The 14144-nt window shown below is 43.5% G+C and overlaps 1 protein-coding gene across 3 annotated transcripts in view; it reads left to right on the forward strand.

The window, feature by feature from the left end:
• LOC112220060 (protein SCAI) overlaps window positions 1-14144 on the forward strand; it is a 36007-nt gene continuing 21863 nt past the window's right edge. The window contains exons 1-3 of one of the 3 annotated variants that reach the window (XM_024381642.2): window positions 1-234; window positions 1014-1092; window positions 6035-6159. In XM_024381642.2, coding sequence (XP_024237410.1) covers window positions 6053-6159 — 107 coding nt within the window. In that variant the 5' untranslated portion in view covers window positions 1-234; window positions 1014-1092; window positions 6035-6052. The remainder of the gene's footprint in view (window positions 235-1013; window positions 1093-6034; window positions 6160-14144) is intronic. The other 2 variants (XM_024381640.2, XM_024381641.2) reach the window with 2 other exon arrangements.

Raw genomic sequence — 14144 nt, forward strand, 5'->3', positions numbered from 1 at the left:
CCATTCACCCTCCTCCTTCCACAGTCTGAGCACACACATATACAACCACCCGCAGTTAGTTTGACTGCCATCGGCTTGGTGCACCACGGTTCCGTTTCTTTTTCCTAGTGTAAAACCGCTGTAAATGACAGTGCGGCACTGCATTGGAGGCTCTGACTTAAAAGGGTTCATACATTTACACCTGGATACGGTTGCTCTCAGGACGACAGGGTGGAGACATCAGGACTGAGTCAGGTAGTTAGCCAGTTTAGCTAACGATAGCTAGTATATTTGGAGAAGTCGAGAAATGGCTAGCTAGCTATATTTTCTTTAGCTGGCTAGCTACAATAGCTACGTGTCCAGCTGTTTACGCAGCTGGCTGAAATTGGTTGCACATCATTAGCAAGCTGCTTAGATTGATGCATTGCTAATAGCTAGCTAACTACATGCATTGATTGTATAGACAAAAGAATCGAGATACAATAACGGATTTGCATTGCCAAGTAGTTGAAAGGCAATTTTATTCATGCACGTTTCCAAATCTACCTAGCTAGTAAGCTTAACACCTCAACGTTACCAACTAGCTACCTAGGCTTAACTAGTTTACAGGTACATGCATTATGAATTTGCTGAATTGTATTTGACCTCTTATTTAAGGCAAGTCAGTTAAGAACAAACTCTTATTTTCTATGACGGCCTAGGAACAGCGGTTAACTGCCTTGTTCCGGGCAGAACGACAGATTTTTACCTTGTCAGCTCAGGGATTCGATCTTGCAACCTTTCAGTTACTGACCCAACGCTCTAACCACTGGGCTACCTGCCGCCATGAGTGCACCTATACCTTATAAGCTGTTTAGCTAGCTATGTAGTTTTTTTGCACAACGTTAAATTGCCCACAAAAAATCGCGAACTTACGATAGCTTAGCACGCTAGTAACTGGCAGTGCGTTGTCACTGTGGCCGGTTAATTTGTGCACAGATTGTCGTTTTAATCAATACCTCTTCACTGATGTCAAACCAATGTCTCATTTTAAGACGTATAGGCACCTATAGGGTCAACCTCTACTGTTTCAAGTGGATTCGGACTTGACACAAGCCTGTCCTGTTCTGAGAGGTGAGTACATTTCATATGATTTCTGTAGCCGGATGATGATATGATCCACGTTATACTCTGGGGATTTGAAATGCAATTGCGTCCAAAATGTCCACTGAAAAGAAATGATGGCAATGAAGCAAATTGTGACGATTTTTCCACTACCTCCATCTCCAGTCTGGGGAGAGTCATTCATTTAAATATAACCTACTTTGTGGACTATACAGTGCCCCTAGAAAGCATACAGCCCCTTTTGGTTGTCTTATGGACCAGAATGTTTTGACAATCAACTCTCCTCTTGGTCCTGTCCCCAGTTATTGGCAATGATAATCATACCAATAACATGATGCTACCATCGCATGCTTTAATATGTGGATAACATCAACAATTTTGTTTGATTGCCCCAGACACTAGCTAAGTTCTCAATGCTGCCACAATATACTAGGCTACATTAGTGACACTTCCCTTAACAAGGAGGTGTAGCTAGTAAAAAAATATATATATTTGTCACTTGGGCCGAATACAACAGGTGTAGTAGACCTTACAGTGAAATCCTTACTTACAAGCCCTTAACCAACAATGATTTAAGAAGTTAAGGAATTGTGTTAAGTATATATATTTTTTAGATAAGTAGGAAATAAAAGTAACAAGTAATTAAGCAACAGCAGTAAAATAATAATAGTGAGGCTATATACAGGGGGTACCAGTACAGAGTCGATGTGCGGGGTCACCGGTTAGTTGAGGTAATATGTACATGTAGGTAGAGTTAAAGTGACTGCATAGAAAATAAACAGAGTAGCAGCAGCATAAAAGAGGTGTCTGGGTAGCCTTTGAGCTGTTCAGGAATCTTATGGCTTGGGTGTAGAAGCTGTTAAGAAGCCTTTCTGGACCTAGACTTAGGTACAGTAGCAGAGAGAACAGTCTGACTAGGGTGAATGGCGTCTTTGACAATTTTTAGGGCCTTCTTCTGACACCGCCTGGTATAGAGGTCCTGGATGGCGGAAAGCTTGGCCCCAGTGATGTACTCGGCCGTACGCACTACCCTCTGTAGTGCCTTGCGGTCGGAGGCCGAGCAGTTGCCATACCAGGCTGTGATGCAACCAGTCGGGATTCTCTCGATGGTGCAGCTGTAGAACCTTTTGAGGATCTCAGGACCCATGCCAAATCTTTTCAGGCTTGTGAGGGGGAATAGGTTTTGTCGTGCCCTCTTCGACTGTCTTAGTGTGTTTGGAACTTGAAACTATCAACCTGCCCCACTCAAGCCCCATCGATGAGAATGGGGGTGTGCTCGGTCCTCTTTTTCCTGTAGTCCACAATCACCTCCTTTGTCTTGATCACGTTGAGGGAGAGGTTGTTGTCCTGGCATCACACGGCCAGGTCTCTGACCTCCTCCCTATAGTTTGTCTCGTCGATGTCAGGCCTACCACTGTTGTCATTGGCAAACTTGATGATGGTGTTGGAGTCGTGCCTGGCGATGCAGTCATGAGTGAACAGGGAGTACAGGAGGGGACTGAGCACACACCCCTGAGGGGCCCCCGTGTTGAGGATCAGCGTGGTGGATGTTGTTACTAGAGGTCGACCGATTAATCGGAATGGCCGATTAATTAGGGCAGATTTCAAGTTTTCACAACAATCGGAAATCGGTATTTTTGGGTGCCGATTTAAAAAAAAAAAAAAAAAAAAAAAGTATTATATATTTTTTTAAAAATACCTTTATTTTACTAGGCAAGTCAGTTAAGAACACATTCTTATTTTCAATGACGGCCTAGGAACGGTGGGTTAACTGCCTCGTTCAGGGGCAGAACGACAGATTTTCACCATGTCAGCTCGGGGGATCCAATCTTGCAACAGTTAACTAGTCCAACGCAATAACGACCTGCCTCTCTCTCGTTGCACTCCACAAGGAGACTGCCTGTTACGCGAATGCAGTAAGCCAAGGTAAGTTGCTAGCTAGCATTAAACTTATCTTATAAAAACAATCAATCGTAATCACTAGTTAACTACACATGGTTGATGATATTACTCGATATTATCTAGCGTGTCCTGCGTTGCATATAATCTGACTGAGCATACAAGTATCTAAGTATCTGACTGAGCGGTGATAGGCAGAAGCAGGCGTGAAAACATTCATTCAAACAGCACTTTTGTGCGTTTTGCCAGCAGCTCTTCATTGTGCGTCAAGCATTGCACTGTTTATGACTTCAAGCCTATCAACTCCCGAGATGAGGCTGGGGTAACCGAAGTGAAATGGCTAGCTAGTTAGCGCGCGCTAATAGCGTTTCAAACGTCACTCGCTCTGAGCCTTCTAGTAGTTGTTCCCCTTGCTCTGCATGGGTAACGCTGCTTCGATGGTGGCTGTTATCGATGTGTTGTTAGTTCGAGCCCAGGGAGGAGCGAGGAGAGGGACGGAAGCTATACTGTTACACTGGCAATACTAAAGTGCCTGTAAGAACATCTAATAGTCAAAGGTTAATGAAATACAAATGGTATAGAGGGAAATAGTCCTATAATTCCTATAATAACTACAACGTAAAACTTCTTACCCGGGAATATTGAAGACTCATGTTAAAAAGGAACCACCAGCTTTCATATGTTCTCATGTTCTGAGCAAGGAACTGAAACGTTAGCTTTCTTACATAGCACATATTGCACTTTTACTTTCTTCTCCAACACTTTGTTTTTGCATTATTTAAACCAAATTGAACATGTTTCATTATTTACTTGAGGCTAAATTGATTTTATTGATGTATTATATTAAGTTAAAATAAATGTTCATTCAGTATTGTTGTAATTGTCATTATTACAAAAAAAACAAAAAATTTGGCCAATTTAATCGGTATCGGCTTTTTTGGTCCTCCAATAATCGGTATCGACCTCTAGTTGTTACCTAGCCTTACCACCTGGGAGCGGCCTGTCAGGAAGTCCAGGATCCAGTTGCAGAGGGAGGTGTTTAGTCCTAGGGTCCTTATCTTAGTGATGAGCTTTGAGGGCACTATGGTGTTGAACGCTGAGCTGTAGTCAATGAACAGCATTTGAATAGCGTTCTCACATAGGTGTTCCTTTTGTCCAGGTGGGAAAGAGTGTTGAGTGCAGTAGAGATTGCATCATCTGATGATCTGTTGCAAATTGCCTTGACCAGCCTTTCAAAGCACTTCATGGCAACAGATGTGTGTGCTATGGGTCGGTAGTCATTTAGGCAGGTTACCTTCGTGTTCTTGGGCACAGGTACTATGGTGGTCTGTTTGAAACATGTTGGTATTACAGACTCAGTCAGGGACAGGTTGAAAATGTCAGTGAAGACACTTGCCAGTTGGTCAGCACATGCTTGGAGTACACATTCTGGTAATCCGTCTGGCCTTGTGGCCTTGTGACTGTTGACATGGTTAAAGGTCTTACTCACATCGGCTACAGAGAGCGTGATCACACAGTCATCCGGAACAGCTGATGCTCTCATGCATGCTTCAGTTTTACTTGCCTCGAAGCGAGCTTAGAAGTAATTTAGCTTGTCTGGTAGGCTCGTGTCACTGGGCAGCTCGCGGCTGTGCTTCCCTTTTGTAGTCTGTAATAGTTTGCAAGCCCTGCCACATCTGACGAGTATCGGCACCGGTGTAGTATGATTCAATCTTAGTCCTGTATTGATGCTTTGCCTGTTTGATGGTTCGTCGGAGGGCATAGCGGTATTTCTTATAAGCTTTCTAATAAGCTTTAGAGTCCCGCACCTTGAAAGTGGCTGCTCTACCATTTAGCTCAGTGCAGATGTTGCCTGTAATCCATGGCTTCTGGTTGGGGTATGTACGTGTGGTCACTGTCGGGGGGACGTCATCGATGCACTTATTGATGAAGCCAATGACAGATGTGGTGTACTCCTCAATGCCACCGGAAGAATCCCGGAACATATTCCAGTCTGTGCTAGCAAAACAGTACTGTAGCTTGACATCTGCTTCATCTGACCTCCTCCTTATTGACCGAGTCACTGGTGCTTCCTGCTTTAGTTTTTGTTTGTAAGCAGGAATCAGGAGGATAGAATTATGTTCAGATTTGCCAAATTAAGGCAGAGGGAGAGCTTTGTACGCGTGCGTCTGTATGTGGAGTAAAGTTGGTCTAGAGTTTGGCAAGCCTTGTATTCTCGCACAAGTTCATGAATTAGTGGCTTTATATATATACTTTTTATTTTAAAAAAATCAAAAATATTTTTCTGTTAAACTGTTTAAAATTGGTTGCTCCTATTCTGCAAAAGGGGGAGTAATATGCTTGAGCTGGTTGGCTTTGACAGCAGTTAGCCTAAGTGTTGGACAGTGTAGAGCCCTTTGGTCATATGGTGATGCAGAAAAGATGCTTGCATGCTACATTTCAGTGTGCGTGTATGACCCAATCTTACACACACACACCTTGAATGCATGTGCTGGTTAGCAAGTTACATGCTGTTTGCCAGAGTGTGATTACCAGAGCTTGACAGTGAATTGTTGGACAGTGTAGAGCCCTTGGGTTTTCTGGTGATGCAGAAAAGGCTCACACACACAGAGGATATTTCAGTGTCTGTGTGAGGGACAGTGTGCATGTTGATTTGTCCCTCTTCAGTTGCATGACTTAGCAGATGAACAGTGCCTATTTAGCCTCTGGCCCCACTGGCATCCCCCACACAACCTTCATTTTAACCAGGACCAAACCTCTCATAATAGGTTACTCACTGTGATGAGGCTTGCAGTTCTTCCCTATGGTGTGGTTTTACCTTTCTCCACAGTTGTCTAAAAGACACAAGTTCCCACCTTTTTTTGTAGTCTTCCTAACAATATGTATTCCACAGACATGGCATTTGCAGGCTTGATTTTAGTTTTTAGCTTACAGCCATTGTTGTCAGACGAATATTATCTACAACAAAGAATGATACATGACAAAATGCTCTTTAGTTTTAACATACGTATTATGGCTTCTATCAAGTCATAGATGCTCTGTGGATTTTCAGGGGAGAGAAGCAGGTGACATGACTGGAGCTGGGGCTGAGGATGACATCCCATTGGGTGAAAGGAAGACGGTCACAGACTTCTGCTACCTGCTGGACAAGTCCAAACAACTCTTCAATGGTCTAAGGTCAGTCTCTGTCTGTCTCTTGAGGTTTCTGTATTTGTGTTTTGATTTATGGCTGAGTGGTTTCTAAATGTTTACTTCTCAATGGAATACTCTTAAGTTATGTGACATTCAATGCAGTAAGGTATCATTTTTTAATTTTTAAAAATATGTTCGGTTTGGGCACGGTTAACTGATCAATCCAATATCCGAACGGACGTTAGTATTAGATTACTTGAGTGAGTGTTCATCTTTGAAGAAAATAAATGGTAGGCCTATATTAACATTGAAAAAGCTCTACATGGTAGGCCTATATTAACATTGAAAAAGCTCTACATGGTAGGCCTATATTAACATTGAAAAAGCTCTACATGGTAGGCCTATATTAACATTGAAAAAGCTCTACATGGTAGGCCTATATTAACATTGAAAAAGCTCTACATGGTAGGCCTATATTAACATTGAAAAAGCTCTACATGTAAATGATCCTTGTGACATTTTTACCTTCAAGGATATACCATGATATTTAAAATTCTTAATACACTGCTCAAAAAAATAAAGGGAACACTTAAACAACACAATGTAACTCCAAGTCAATCACACTTCTGTGAAATCAAACTGTCCACTTAGGAAGCAACACTGATTGACAATAAATTTCACATGCTGTTGTGCAAATGGAATAGACAACAGGTGGAAATTATAGGCAATTAGCAAGACACCCCCAATAAAGGAGTGGTTCTGCAGGTGGGGACCACAGACCACTACTCAGTTCCTATGCTTCCTGGCTGATGTTTTGGTCACTTTTGAATGCTGACGGTGCTTTCACTCTAGTGGTAGCATGAGGCGGAGTCTACAACCCACACAAGTGGCTCAGGTAGTGCATCCAGGATGGCACATCAATGCGAGCTGTGGCAAGAAGGTTTGCTGTGTCTGTCAGCGTAGTGTGCAGAGCATGGAGGCGCTACCAGGAGACAGGCCAGTACATCAGGAGACGTGGAGGAGGCCGTAGGAGGGCAACAACCCAGCAGCAGGACCGCTACCTCCGCTTTTGTGCAAGGAGGAGCACTGCCAGAGCCCTGCAAAATGACCTCCAGCAGGCCACAAATGTGCATGTGTCTGCTCAAACGGTCAGAAACAGACTCCATGAGGGTGGTAATGAGGGCCTGACATCCACAGGTGGGGGTTGTGCTTACAGCCCAACACCGTGCAGGACGTTTGGCATTTGCCAGAGAACACCAAGATTGGCAAATTCGCCACTGGCGCCCTGTGCTCTTCACAGATGAAAGCAGGTTCACACTGAGCACTTGTGACAAACGTGACAGAGTCTGGAGACGCCGTGGAGAACGTTCTGCTGCCTGCAACATCCTCCAGCATGACTGGTTTGGTGGTGGGTCTGTCATGGTGTGGGGTGGCATTTCTTTGGGGGGCCGCACAGCCGTCCATGTGCTCGCCAGAGGTAGCCTGACTGCCATTAGGTACCGAGATGAGATCCTCAGAACCCTTGTGAGACCATATGCTGGTGCGGTTGGCCCTGGGTTCCTCCTAATGCAAGACAATGCTAGACCTCCTGTGGCTGGAGTGTGTCAGCAGTTCCTGCAAGTGGAAGGCATTGATGCTATGGACTGGCCCGCCCGTTCCCCAGACCTGAATCCAATTGAGCACATCTGGGACATCATGTCTCGCTCCATCCACCAACGCCACGTTGCACCACAGATTGTCCAGGAGTTGGCGGATGCTTTAGTCCAGGTCTGGGAGGAGATCCCTCAGGAGACCATCCGCCACCTCATCAGGAGCATGCCCAGGCGTTGTAGGGAGGTCATTACAGGCATGTGGAGGCCACACACACTACTGAGCCTCATTTTGACTTGTTTTAAGGACATTACATCAAAGTTGGATCAGCCTGTAGTGTGGTTTTCCACTTTAATTTTTAGTGTGACTCCAAATCTAGACCTCCATGGGTTGATAAATTAGATTTCCATTGATAATTTTTGTTAACACATTCAACTATGTAAAGAAAAAAGTATTTAATAAGAATATTTCATTCAGATCTAGGATGTGTTATTTTAGTGTTCCCTTTATTTTTTTGAGCAGTGTATAATAAAATAAACTTTTGAATGTAGTTTTTATAACAGTGCATTGAGCTTCTTCTGTGCATTTAGCCATGCAGTCTTGTCTCGAGACCGAGACTTCTCTTGTCAATAACCAGGTTTCCATCCAACCTTTTTTTGCAAGTAAAGAATGTCACGCCAGGCCTGATGGAAACAGATAATTTGTGGGTAAACTTTCCAAATGTCGACAAAACAAAACTGTAGACAAGGTGGGATCATGTTTTTGTTGGGGAAATAGATTATGCTACAATTGAGGTGGAAATGCTTTTGTATGCAAAGATTGACATAACCATCACGGCGAAGTAAGCATCGTGTTACTGCAAGTTATGTTGTGTGGTCCTCCCACTGCGACTTGGAAAAGCATGAACAGTTTATTAGGCTACAGACAAAATAAGTTGTGAACAACTTCACAGGGTGGTGAAAGTGCACAGTGATGAGCTTGGTGCTCCTTTCCAAACTATTGAGGTGGTGGTGAAATGATGATCGGTGCTTAGCTGCCAATTGAGAAGTAAAAATTATCCTGCTCTTATCCATAATCTCGTCATGTACCGTCTGCACTGTATCTGCAAGTGGTTGGCTGGAGCTCAAGTACCAAGATCAGCATGGGCACATTTGCTGTTTATGGCAGACATTTTGTGCCAAAATCATTAACGGCGATAAAAAATCAAATGGAAACAACTTTTTTCCCTTTTCGATAAAGTAAACGTTATACGATTAAGTGCTTTTTATGTGCACCAGGTCAGTTTAGTTGAAACACACCTCTGGTAGGAAAATGGGCATATTTTTTAATGCAGATTTTAGAATATTCGCATTAAAATCTATCACATTGCTGTTAGCCAAAACTACCGGATTAAATCAGTCTTTCCCATTTACCTCTGCCATGTGCATTTGCTTCGTTTTGATTTGTTGAACAATATTTATTTTAAAAAATGTTTTGCATTTCGGATATCCGAAAACATGCCATGATATTATTTAAATAGTAAAATGTCAAATGCCAATCCCTCACCTGCACACGTTATATTTAGTAAATGGCTCGTAGACCTGAAATGATCAGTGTTGAAAATAAGGTCCACACTCTTAGAATTAAGGTGAATAAAAATATGAAGCTGCATTACACAATTTCTTTGTATCAACCCCAATTTGAAGAGTGGAAACATGTGATTTCTAATGTGGCACTTTGTCTCTTTTGCCAACCCTTACTGTTGGGTTAAGATGTTTTCTTTTCAATACATCACATACACAGAATACACGCATGCAATCACGCATACATTAAAATTGAAAAATATTCATGTCAGACCATGTGTTCGCCATATCCCATGTGGCCAACGGGTTGTGTTTGAGTTAATCAGTCATTTCTCGTCTATTTTTAGTCTGGGTATGTCAGTAGCTGCAGGCCTCCCTTCGCTCTCTCTCTCTGTCTCCCTCCCCCGCTCTATCCCTCTGTCCCTAACAAGTGTGTACAGTAGTAACAACGCGTGCCTGAATGATTGTCTGAGAGCTTGGAATTGGTCGCTTCATTACTTCTCCATTCCGCTCGTCCCTGGGATGTATGGCTAGAAACTGAAGTGGCGTGACTGGCATCCCACTCTGAAACAAACGCTTTCCTAGAAGAGACGGGAAACACTGCATACTCTAATTGCAGCTCGACTCACTGCAACGGTGTTGTCAGACAAAAGTGTTGTGGCTGGTAGTAATTGAGAAACATGCATCTCAACAATGTTGTCAAACATGACTGTTTTGGCTGACGCATTGGTGAAATCTGTCTCACTGCATCAGCGTTGTCCTGCATAGAAGCCCTTTGTGTTGACATGGGAGGGCTTTACGGGGGTGTGTTTATGATAATTGCCTGTGCTTGTCCTCTCAAGCCAACATCAACAAGATTTAACACTCAACAAAACATGGTTTCACCAATCCCAAATGACCCCAAAGGACTGGAGCATCTTGCACTGTGCAATAAGCTCTCTGCACTAGGGATGGGCACTGTTATTCAAAATATCTGAACTGACGTTAGTATTAGATTAATTGGGAGAGTATTCATTTTGGAAAAATAATGTCCACTTGACGACATTGAGACTTGTCCCGAAGCCACTCATGTGTTGTCTTGGCTGTGTGTTTAGGGTTTTTGCCCTGTTGGGTGGTGAACCTTCACCCCAGTCTGAGGTCCTGAGTGCTCTGGAGCAGGTTTTCATCAATGATCTCTCTGTACTTTGCTCTGTTCATCTTTCCCTTGATCCTGACTAGTCTCCCAGTCCCTGGCACTGAAAAATATCCCCACAGCAAGATGCTACCACCACCATGCTTTACTGTAGAGATGGTGCCAGGTTTCTTCCAGATGTGACACTTGGCATTCAGGCCAATAAGATCAATCTTGGTTTCATCAGACCAGAGAATGTTGTTTCTCATTGTCTGAGAGTCCTTAAGTGCCTTTTGGAAAACTCCAAGCAGGCTGTCATGTGCATTTTATTGAGGAGTGGCTTCCGTCCGGCCAATCTACCATAAAGGCCTGATTGGTTGTCCTTCTGGAAGGTTCTCCCATCTCCGCAGAGGAACTCTAGAGCTCTTTCAGAGTGACCATTGGGTTCTTGGTCACCTCCCTGACCAAGGCCCTTCTCCCCAGATTACTCAGTTTGGCCAGGTGGCCAGCTCTAGGAAGAGTCTTGGTGGTTCCAAACTTCTTCCATTTAAGAATGATGGAGGCCACTGTGTTCTTGGGGACCTTCATTGCTGCAAACTTTTTTTTGGTACCCTTCCCCAGGTTGGTGCCTCAACAATCCTGTCTCGGAGATCTACAGACAATTCCTTCGACCTCATGGCTTGGTTTTAGCTCTGACATGCACTGTCAATTGTGGGACCTTTATATAGATGGGTGTGTTCCTTTCCATATCATGTCCAGTAGATTGTATTTACTACAGGTGGACTCCAATCAAGCTGTAGAAACATCTCAAGGTTGATCAATGGAAACAGGATGCACCTGAGCTCAATTTTGAGTCTCATAGCAAAGGGTCTGAATACTTATGTAAATAAGGTATTTCTGTTTTGTGTGTTAGAAATTTGCCCAAATTCTAAAAACCTGTTTTCACTTTGTCATTGTGGGGTATTGTGTGTAGATTGAGGAAATGTTTTAATTTAATACATTTTAGAATGCTGTAACGTAACAAAATGTGGAAAAGGGGAAGGGGTCTGAATACTTTCCGAAAGCACTGTATATATAAAAAATAGGCATAATGAAAAGAATGTCTAAATTTAAATAAAATTATCTGTGTGACTTTGCTACATAGCCTACAGGGATAGACCATTAAGTAAAAAAATAAGGGATTAGGTTGGCTAAGTGAGAAGGAGTAGGCTACAATGACCAACCAACAGGTAGGCTTCTGTTTCATATGAATTGCGTTGTTGTAGCTAAGGGGAGCGCAGCAAAATTGCCTTAATTAGCCTTGCTACTTTAGTTAGCTAACTGTCTAACCTAGCTGGCTACTGAAGCTATCAAATCAAATGTATTTATATAGCCCTTTGTACATCAGCTGATATCTCAAAGTGCTGTACAGAAACCCAGCCTAAAACTCCAAACAGCAAGCAATGCAGGTGTTGAAGCACGTTGGCTAGGAAAATCTCCCTAGAAAGGTCAAAACCTGGGAAGAAACCTAGAGAGGAACCAGGCTATGAGGGGTGGCCAGTCCTCTTCTGGCTGTGCCGGGTGGAGATTATAACAGAACATGGCCAAGATGTTCAAATGTTCATAAATGACCAGCATGGTCAAATAATAGGTCTGGGACAGGTAGCACGTCCGGTGAACAGGTCAGGATTCCATAGCCGCAGGCAGAACAGTTGAAACTGGAGCAGCAGCACGGCCAGGTGGACTGTAGACAGCAGGGAGTCATCATGCCAGGTAGTCCTGGGGCATGGTCCTATGGCTCAGGTCCTCCGAGAGAGAGAGAATTAGAGAGAGCATACTTAAATTCACACAGGACACCGGATAAGACAGGAGAAGTACTCCAGATATAACAAACTGACCCTAGCCCCCTGACACATAAACTACTGCAGCATAAATACCGGAGGCTGAGACAGGAAGGGTCAGGAGACACTGTGGCCCCATCCAATGATACCCCTAGACAGGGCCAAACAGGAAGGATATAACCCCACCCACTTTGCCAAAGCACAGCCCCCACACCACTAAAGGGATATCTTCAAGCACCAATTTACCATCCTGAGACAAGGCCGGGTATAGCCCACAAAGATCTCCGGCACAACCCAAGGGGGGGCGCCAACCCAGACAGGAAGATCACATCAACAGTCTTGATATGATCGTCAAAAGAGAGATCAGGGTCCAGAGTAACGCCGAGGTCCTTCACAGTTTTATTTGAGACGACTGTACAACCATTAAGATTAATTGTCAGATTCAACAGAAGATCTCTTTGTTTCTTGGGACCTAGATCAAGCTGTTTTGTCCGAGTTTAAAAGTAGAACGTTTGCAGCCATCCACTTCCTTATGTCTGAAACACAGGCTTCTAGCGAGGGCAATTTGGGGGCTTCACCATGTTTCATTGAAATGTACAGCTGTGTCATCCGCATAGCAGTGAAAGTTAACATTGTGTTTTCGAATGACATCCCCAAGAGGTAAAATATATAGTGAAAACAATAGTGGTCCTAAAATGGAACCTTGAGGAACACTGAAATTTACAGTTGATTTGTCAGAGGACAAACCATTCACAGAGACGAAGCTAGTCGGAAGACTTCCAGTTTGGTGTGGCGCCATTTCCATTCCAATTTTCTGGAAGCTTTATTCAGAGCTCGGGTATTTTCTGTATACCAGGGAGCTAGTTTCTTATGAGAAATGTTTTCAGTTTTTATCAGTGAAACTGCATCTAGGGTATTGCGCAAGGTTAAATTGAGTTCCTCAGTTAGGTGGTTAACTGATTTTTGTCCTCTGACGTCCTTGGGTAGGCAGAGGGAGTCTGGAAGGGCATCAAGGAATATTTGTGTTGTCTGTGAATTTATAGCACGACTTTTGATGCTCCTTGGTTGGGGTAGGAGCAGATTATTTGTTGCAATTGCAAAGGTAATAAAATGGTGGTCCGATAGTCCAGGATTATGAGGAAAAACATTAAGATCCACAACATTTATTCCATGGGACAAAACTAGGTCCAGAGTATGACTAACAGTGAGTAGGTCCAGAGACATGTTGGACAAAACCCACTGAGTCGATGATGGCTCCGAAGGCCTTTTGGAGTGGGTCTGTGGACTTTTCCATGTGAATATTAAAGTCACCAAAAATTAGAATATCTGCTATGACTACAAGGTCTGAGGAATTCAGGGAACACAATGAGGAACGCTGTATATGGCCCAGGAGGTCTGTAAACAGTAGCTATAAAAAGTGATTGAGTAGGCTGCATAGATTTCATGACTAGAAGCTCAAAAGACGAAAACGTCTTTTTTTGTAAATTGAAATTTGCTATCGTAAATGTTAGCAACACCTCCGCCTTTGCGGGATGCACGGGGGTTATGGTCACTAGCTATCAACCTTCTTTACAACGATTTGATTCATTCACGACAGGAACTACCAGATGGTATGGTTTCATAACCTATGGGATCAACGAGTTTGTCTCTAACGTGTTATTTGGTTTGGCTACTTTCGCTCTCTCCCTCCATGCCCCACACACTGTCACGTACACCGGCCCCTGCTCCTCTCTCGCACCCCCTCCACCTTCCAGCTTAAACAAGCAGAGTGTGGCTCACCGGATCTCTTGAGTCGTGCAAGCAAGTCTCCATTAAAGTTACTTAAAACACAAACATACATTAAAACACATGTACACTGATTATACAAAACAGCAGGAACACCTGCTCTTTCCATGACTTTGACTGACCAGGTGAATCCAGGTGAAAGCTATGATCCCTTATTGATGT

This window comes from Oncorhynchus tshawytscha, linkage group LG20 (assembly GCF_018296145.1).
Source record: "Oncorhynchus tshawytscha isolate Ot180627B linkage group LG20, Otsh_v2.0, whole genome shotgun sequence".
Classification (NCBI taxonomy): domain Eukaryota; kingdom Metazoa; phylum Chordata; class Actinopteri; order Salmoniformes; family Salmonidae; genus Oncorhynchus; species Oncorhynchus tshawytscha.